General features: G+C 38.4%; 1 protein-coding gene across 5 annotated transcripts in view; it reads left to right on the forward strand.

The window, feature by feature from the left end:
* Positions 1-8,484, forward strand: part of ANKRD10 (ankyrin repeat domain 10) — a 43,164-nt gene extending 34,680 nt beyond the window's left edge. For 4 of the 5 annotated variants that reach the window (XM_045007751.1, XM_045007771.1, XM_045007777.1 and 1 more), the window contains exons 5-6: positions 3,874-3,966; positions 6,871-8,484. In XM_045007751.1, coding sequence (XP_044863686.1) covers positions 3,874-3,966; positions 6,871-7,337 — 560 coding nt within the window. In that variant the 3' untranslated portion in view covers positions 7,338-8,484. Of the gene's footprint in view, positions 1-3,873; positions 3,967-4,796; positions 4,896-6,870 lie in introns of all 5 variants that reach the window. The other variant, XR_006577440.1, reaches the window with a different exon arrangement.
* The last annotated feature ends 319 nt before the right edge of the window (positions 8,485-8,803 follow it).

Raw genomic sequence — 8,803 nt, forward strand, 5'->3', positions numbered from 1 at the left:
ACACTGGACTTCGTGGATCTGTGATAATAGTGCATCCTTAATGCACTAGTTCTAGAGAAGGCTGGTGCTAAAGTTTTATGGGTTGGTGATGTGAAGGGTTGGAACTGAGAAGACTGACTTCTGCTCCTTGCTCAGTTCCCATTTCCTTAAGAAAGCCAGATTCTGGCACAGGCTGGCAAAGATCCCCATTGTCTCAGACACTGCTGAGAGATCTGAACTTCAATAGTGTTTTTAGGAAAACAAGAATGGTTTAGGAATTAAGCATTTCCTCTGAGACTTAGACTCAGATTTTGGATCTCTGTTGTGGGTGTATGGGTGTTGTATCCAAAACAAATGAGATCCTGGAGAAGCTGAAAGTGACTAAATCAACTGCTTCAGGCCTCAGCTATCTATTTATGGGTCAGTTCTGCATAGAAATCCAAACTAGAAAGTAGCCCTATGCCTTTCAGTGGAGATAGATGAAGGAACTTCATTTCTGCCTCAGGCAGCATTGTTGCCAAACAGCAATTTGAAGATGAAAGAGATGACCCTGTCCCAAGCTTTAAGGGAACAGATCCTTCTATGTGCCTCCCTTATGAGAAAAGAAAATGTCAGACCCTTGCAGGAGAGAGAGATTTTATTCCCAGTATTATTCCTTTCATAAAAGGAAGAGTGACCTGCATACTATTCTAGACCTCCCCAAACTGAACAAATGCCCAAGGGAAAATCAGATTCCACATGGCTTCTTCTGGGGAACATAACCCCTTTTTGGTCCCGCATTGGTTTGGGTCCCTTGTTTACTTGCTTACTTAAACAATTTGATTGGGAGAGTGGCATCTCCTAAGGTGTTCACCAAGTCCTTGGCTGTGATCACAGCTCATGTGCATCATCAGGACTTACAGACTTATCCATACCTAGATGACTAGCTTATAGGAATGTCATCTTAACATGGGTTAAGCTATGCCCTAAAGAAGTGTTCCATCTTCAAGACTCTCTTGGTCTGAGTGAAAAAATCAGACCTTATTCTAGTTAAGATTTTGACTTTCATAATGTCTGTCCCAAATTTCACAAGGGATTTAGCTTTGTCTACCTCAAGGTAAGTTGACAGAACTTACTAAGGCAGTTTTCTGAGGAAAAGGGCTCAATGACAGTCTGCAGACTTGTCACCCTATTTGCATGTCTGCAGATGAAACCTTTACAAGGGTGAGGTCCAACGGGTCCTCCTGGAAAGCAGGAAGCCCTCAACCAGTCGGACTTACCTGGCCAAGTGGATGAGGTTTTCCTGCTGGGTATCAGAGCGTGGCATCTCTCCCTCATGCTCTTCCGTACAGTCTATCTTAGACTACCTGCTTCATTCAAGGAACCAGGGCCTGGCACGCTCTTCCATTAGAGATCATCTCGCGGCCATCTCCGCTTTTCACTCACCAATCTAGGGCCAGACAGTGTTTTCTGATGACATGATGGTCAGATTCTTGAGAGGCCTCGAGAGACTCTTCCCACAGATATGGACTCCTGTCCTGCAATGGGATCTTAACTTTGTCCTCTCTAGCATCACCGGCCTGCCCCTTGAGCCACTGGGTTCCTGCTCCCTTTCCCACTGTCATGGAAGGTCCATGTTCCTGGTGGTGGTGACGTCCGCAAGATGGGTCTCCGAAATTAAAGCCTGACTTCAGGACCTCCGTACGGAGTCCTCTACATAGATAAGGTTCAGTTGCGACCCCACCCTGCCTTCGTGCCAAAGGTGGTCTCCACCTTCCATATGAACCAGGACATCTTCCTCCCGGTGTTCTGTCCCAAACCGCACAAGACCAGTGAAGAGAGCCATCTTCTCTCCGTGGACGTCCAGAGGGCCTTGGGTTTCTACTTAGAATGTACCAGGCCTTTCCGAAGATCGACTCAACTCTTTATCGCTGCAGTGGATAGGATGAAGGGTCACCTGGTGTCCTTGCAGAGGATTTCCAATTGGATTACCTGGTGCATAAGGCCTGTTACGACCTGGCTGGGGTTCCGCCACCACCGATTGTCAGAGCCCACTCAATTACAGCGCAGGCGTCTTTGGCGGCCTTCCTGGCGCACATCCCTATCCAGGATATCTGTAGAGCTACAACATGGTCCTCTGGTCACACGTTTACCTCTCATTATGCCATCACTCAGCAGGCCAGAGACGACGCTGGATTCATCAGAGCTGTGTTGCAATCTACATGTCTGAACTACCCACCTCCGTGGGTACTGCTTTGGAGTCACCTAATATGGAATGGACATGAGCAAGCACTCGAAGAAAAGACAGTTACCTTTTCTGTAACTGGTGTTCTTCAAGATGTGTTGCTCATGTCCATTCCACAACCCGCCCTTCTTCCCCACCGTTGGAGTTTCTGGCAAGAAGAAACTGAGGGTGGGGAGAGCTGTCAGCGCCTCTTATACCGTGCCATGTGGATGCCACTCCACAGGGTGCCAGAGCCAGTCATCTACGGATACTGCTGAGGGAAAAACTTCTGGCACTGGTGCATGTGACGAGCGCACACACACCTAATATGGAATGGACATGAGCAACACATCTCAAAGAACACCAGTTACGGAAAAGGTAGCTGTCTTTTTCTCTCTACAATGTAGCAAGAACAGAGGCAGTTTGGGGAGCACAGTGCTGCTTCCACTGGCCAATTAGCAAGGCTCCATGGAGGCAAAGCCAGGAAGGAAAAAAGGGCATTGGTTGTCTTACATAACTCCTGTTCTGCAACTGTATAGCCTCTAGAGCGCCACACTGGGTCACCCCTTTTTCTCCCTCTGCTATTTTTTGGAGCCCAGTTACATTTTAGGTGTTCTGGAGGCAGAGGGAAACAAGGAAAGCATTGGTGAGGGAAGGCCACCTATACTCTCTGGGGCAGGTAGGCTTCATGTCCTAGACTAATTGTCTATAGTCTTTATGGTTCCAAAGATAGCGTTCAGAATCTGCATCAAATCTACTGGTGTCTGATCCCAAGCTATAAATGTTCTCTGGGAAGTATGAATTGCTCTCTTTCGTATCATTGTGCTAACTGAAGCCTAATGATGGGTAATTGAAATGTCAACTATTTCTATTCAGTTCACCAGAAAAATCAATCTAATGTACTTGAATGTGATGGAGCATCTAGTTTGTGTTGAGTCATAGTCTGAGTTTAAGGCTAGAAGGAATGACCCGATCATCTAGTCTAGTCTTCTGTATATGATGGGCAACAAACAGCACCAACACACACTAAAACCAACAACTAAAGTATTACAGCACACAGGAGACTAAACTACTATGTTGCCACTGACAGAAGATAGAAGGAACTGAGTTTACATCAAGGCCTGAGGTCCCTGCAATGGCAGGGAATTGATGAAGTGAGAAAATCCTGGCAAGTGACCTGCGCTCCATGCTACAGGAGAAGGCAAAAACAACAAAATCCGAAGGTCACTGCCAATCTGACCTGGGGGGATATTTCTTGCCAAACCCACATATGGATCTGATCTCTATCTGTGGACATCTTTGATGCTTCAGAGGAGGGTGACCAAACCTCTTTTTCCCCCCCCCCCCAGGATACATTGGGGGTAAGTATCCTTTCTTGACCCCTGTGTGTGACCAGCTGAAGCCCTGAAGCATGAGCTTTAAAAACAAGATATAAACTGGAAAGGATCCCCAGAGCTGCCAACCCCTGTCCCCTGCCAAATCCTTAATTCTCGCACAGTCAGTCACTTCTAATCCAGAGTTCCCTTCATGCACCCCTCAGATTTCTTATTTTATGCGCATACAATTAATCTTTCCTTATAGCAGTTTTTTTCTCTTTTTTAATAATGAGAATATTTACACTTCAGTTTATTGGCTTGGATACGAGTTTTCAAATGTGCTCTGGAAACTAAATCTAACCTTTTTTTTACCAGCTCATAACTTTGGCTTAATACCAATGATGAATGGAGGAAATGAGGATGATGCTGACAATATGCACATTGATAAAGAGTTTGCTGTTGTATCAGGTGGGAGTGGACAGTTTCCTGTTAACTACAACAACATTCAAATGGTTGAAGACACCAAACAGGAGAGTGGTTCTGTTGGACCAAAAGAGATTGAAATTTACACAGTTTCTGCAATGCAAACTCCCTGTCGTTGCAAGAATCAATATGCATTTTATTTCTAATTTAAATATAAAACATCCTTTTATTTTTTGCACACTGTTGTCCAGAGTCTTGAAAACTATTGTATAATAGTTATTACAGTAATATTTGGGTTTTTAAGTAGATATCGAAGATTAGCTGTTTCATAGAACACACTGCAAGGGTATAAGGGAGACCTTATTGATCTAATCTAAATAGAAGTTCACTATGGCTGCTTCACTTTAATTAAAGGCTTACATTTCATGTGCCTTGTTTTTAGTTACTATGTTTGCAGCTTAAAGGAAAATTCAGAGGTATTTTAAATGATTGATTGGTTTAATTGGTATCAAATAGACTTAATTGCCAATATTGTACAAGGAAAAGTATATCCTAATGGTTTTATATAGTTCTTGAAACAATGTGTGGAACCTCTTAGCTAGTTTCAGATGAGCTCAACATAAGCTAAAAATAATAGTCCAAACTTAACGATTGTGTGTTCAATATTTGTTCAAACACAGCAATATGACTGTAGAAATCATGTTGTGAACAGCTATTGCTTTTGTTTTATGTGGATAAGACTATTATGCCATGGGACTTTCATTGAGTTGCCATTTGGAACAATCTTGGAAACTACTGTTTGGATTTTGTATCAGTCTTCATGAAAACAGCCACATTGTTAGTAGTAGTGCATATTAGTACTTTAATTTTTTCAGGGGCCGCTTGATCAAGATGCTTTTTAATAACCCGAGAGTGTATATAGAGTTACGCTGTCTTAAGAAAAATTGTCTTGGGTCAGCTTGTTCATCCACTTGGTAGGTAAAGGGAGGAGTTACTATTTTAGTGTATTACTACATTTTGAAATGAATATTCATGTTGTAAGTCATACTATAATAAAATGTTTCTGCTTGATACCCCCCCATTGGTCGGATTCACCAAAAGTAGATGAAAAGCTCCAGTGATAGTTGCCAAATGTTTATATTTATTGAAAAGTAGCTGACTTTCTCTTTCATAAATATTGTGTATTGTTATGGATGCTTATTTTCAACAAATATAAAAATGCTATAATTATCACTAGAACTATTCATGATCTGCTTTTGAATATTCACTAACAGAAATGCCATTGTTAACTTCATCCACTTGGCAAAGCTAGCCTAAATTATCAATTTTAAAACAGGACTTAGCACTTTTTCCAGTTGTTAAACACATGATCAAATTTTTAATGTGTGTCTTTGTCACAATATTAGTAGGCATAATATGTTGAATTTTTTTTTTTAAACTTGACCTCCAACAGGATTCTGTGGCTAATGTTTAGTTAATGTGATTATTTTAAGCGGTTTAGGGATAAAGCAGGAAACTTCATTTGCTGCACTTAGTGTCACAGAACTCTCAATTCATTCACTTTCTTGGCATTGTGTGTTACTATATGTGATATACCAATGTCATATTATGTATATCAGTTTATATTTACGTGGAGAACCACAACTTCTTCGGTGTAAAACAGTGGTACTCATTACCTTTCCTTCAAACAAGGACCCCATGTTTTAAAATTTGGCAATTTAGTAAGAGAATACTTAACTGTCCTGAGCTAGAAATAAAACAAATGATACTTTTCTGCACAAAGATTTATCCATTAATATGTACATAAATGTATGTGTATATGTTCAGAGAGACACAGAAAATGTAAAATGCTCAAATATCAAAATACAGAACTAAAGTTTCTAGGTTTGCTCTGCTTGATGATCATAATGGTCCCTTCTGACCCTAAGTCTGAGTCTATTGTTAGACAGACACACACACACACACAAAATAGGTAATTTTAGGGCACACACAGTAATCTATTTTTATGCTAGTACTTTGAGTACCACTGCAGAAACATACATTTGAAACTTGACTGAAATTTAGTTTTACAGAAAAGGTAATTAGTATACTAATTACTAAAATTCAAACGAGAAATTGCTTAAACCAGTCTGGTTTTTTGCATGCATCTTTTTAGTATTTCCTGTTTTCTGTTACTAATCTTATGGTCTTCTCTGCATTTTGCTGTTGTATGGCATTTTGCATGTGGATTGTACAGATGTTACAAATCTATCATTAAGAAAAAACACATTTTTCCTGCTAATATATTCTCAAGTAAACCACTAGTTATACTGAAATTAATTGTTCGCTATGCAACCTTAGGAAACCTTTTATATTAGATTCCCCACTGACACAAGCTTGTTCATATTGCCTGCTTCAGTGTGTACTGTTACCTGAGATCTGTCACTAAAGAGGAGGCAAGAAACTTAAATTAATCACCACTGCTAAAAACTGTAGTCCACTCAAATTTCAGTTCTTGCACAGAGATTCTTTTGTTCAGGTGGATTTTAAATTTGTGTAAAAAGGTAGCTTAACTTCAAAAAACCTTTGTCCTGTTTCTCAAAATACTATTTGGAATGTTGTCTGCTTTGTTACTCTACACTTGTCACTTAATCTTATTTTTTCTAAAATTCACAGAGTCTTAGAAAGATTAGCATAGCTATATATATTTACATTTCTAATTTAGTTAGCAGTTATGTTTTTGAAATTGAAATTAGCTTTCAAATTTACTGATCAAAGTCAGATTACATTACTTTTAAACCACCTATGTTGACATAGAATATAAAAATTAGGTTTGCACTTTTTTTTCCGTCCCCCTTTTCAAGTTTCCATACATAGGCTTTGAAAAACAAAAGTGGAGTGCAGTGGAGACATTTTTATGTATTTCCATTGATTCTCAATTTTTGGTGACAGATATATTTCTTAATGCAGATATGAATAGCAGTAGCTCCGTTTTGAATGCATTGACAAATGGATGTACCATCAATGGACATTTGGACTTCACCGCCATAACACAGTTCAATGGAATGGATGCCAGGCATGAAGAATGTTTAACATTAATACCTAATGGAATAACTCCTGAAGTAGCTTCTGCCAATAGGCACAGAATTCACACCAGTAACGGCACTGAAGAACCAGAAAAAGCCATGAATACTTCTGCCGATATGTGTGGTTCACTGCATCTGAATGGAAGCCCAAGTAGCTTTGTGTCTAACAGGCCATCATGGGTTGATGATCTTGGAGATACTTTGCACTATGGGCATTATCATGGTTTTGGGGATACCGCTGAAAGCATCCCTGAACTTAACAGTGTTGTTGAGCATTCAAATTCTGTTAAAGTTGAACAGAAATACGATAATACTGTCTTAGGCACAATGTATCTTTATCATGGCTCCTAAATCAGCATCTTGTTTGTCAAATTCATGTTGAAATTGCTAGCAAATGTTTGAGAGGGACAAAAAATCCTCACCTAGCATTAAATCTGAAGAATGCAACTATTACTATTTTTACACTTTTGTTTATATAAAAAGTAAACCTTTCATTTGACAGTCTTATACTATAGTTCTAATTTGTTGCATGTATGGGGCTTATTTAGTGATGCAAGTAGGTGGTGTTACAATGAAATGTTTATTCTTTGCATTTTACTATGGAATGTTGTGGTTTTTTACTTTTATTTTATTTCCAAGCTAGTGAACACTATCTTTCCCCTTTTTAAAAAATGTTTTCCCTCTTATTAATATGATCAAACTGTATTGAATTTTGTGCAGAAAACAAGTTATGTGTTTGTGCGTGCATTACTCTTGAAGTAAATGTTTTCCTTTTTTGTATTCTCTGCTGAAGCTATGGTAGCAACATCAATGCCAGCTGTCACTATGCAAGGTTTGAAAAGTGTTGTTCTTCAAGGAGCTTCTCTGATTTACAAATTGTGCATTTATTGAATTGAAAGTTCATCTTTACTTTCTATGACAAATGAAATGTTAAAAATGCAAAGACAAAAGTTTGAAAAATGTTTCACTTTAATGTAGCATAGGAATTATTTTCTTCATTGTTAGGGCCCTTTGCATTATAGAAGTGGAAAAGCAGATTACCCATATTTGGCTGCAAGGCAGGGTTGGTTCTGATTTTTGGACTTTATTTTTCTTCTCTATTTTAAATGTGTGCTTGATATTTTACCATAGCTCACAGCTTGGAGGCATGTTGGCACTGTTTTTGCTTTTTATGCAATTTAAAATTACTGCTACTTGTTATAGAAATCGTCAGGTCAAAATATTTGACTGATTTTGATATACTGTACATATATTTTGTTCGCTTTGTGTTTTTTACAACTGCTTTCTAATGCTGTGTATATCTAGCCAGTTAAGATTACTTTTAGGGCTATGTTCACTGAAAATACATTGTATTTAAAGCTTATTACAAAAGTAAAAGTTCATACAAGTGCTCTGTAAAAACATTAAATAATGTAAGATACTACTTTTTGTGATTTGATAAAAGAACGGTGGGAGAATATATTAAACAAAAGAAAGCCAGTAAGACCTTTGAACTGTATCAATTTTTTGTTGATTTAAAAGGGATGTTTACAAATTGGATTTAAAAAAAAATAACTCCATATTGTATCTGAATGTATTTTATTTAGAAGTGATACATTCATTGATTATATGAACAAGTGTTTAATAATTTTAAAGTCAAATCTCACTTACCTATTTAATCCTTCTTAATCCCTGTGTGGAATCTTCATTTATTTTCATTATGTGGAATTATTAAAAAAAAAAAAAAAAGTAAATAGGCTGGCAAGTCATGTTTGACTGAATTTCTTCACTCTTTCAAAGATACTAGTACATGTTTTCTACACTATGTGTAAAGACTA

The sequence above is a fragment of the Mauremys mutica genome, chromosome 1, assembly GCF_020497125.1.
Source record: "Mauremys mutica isolate MM-2020 ecotype Southern chromosome 1, ASM2049712v1, whole genome shotgun sequence".
Classification (NCBI taxonomy): domain Eukaryota; kingdom Metazoa; phylum Chordata; order Testudines; family Geoemydidae; genus Mauremys; species Mauremys mutica.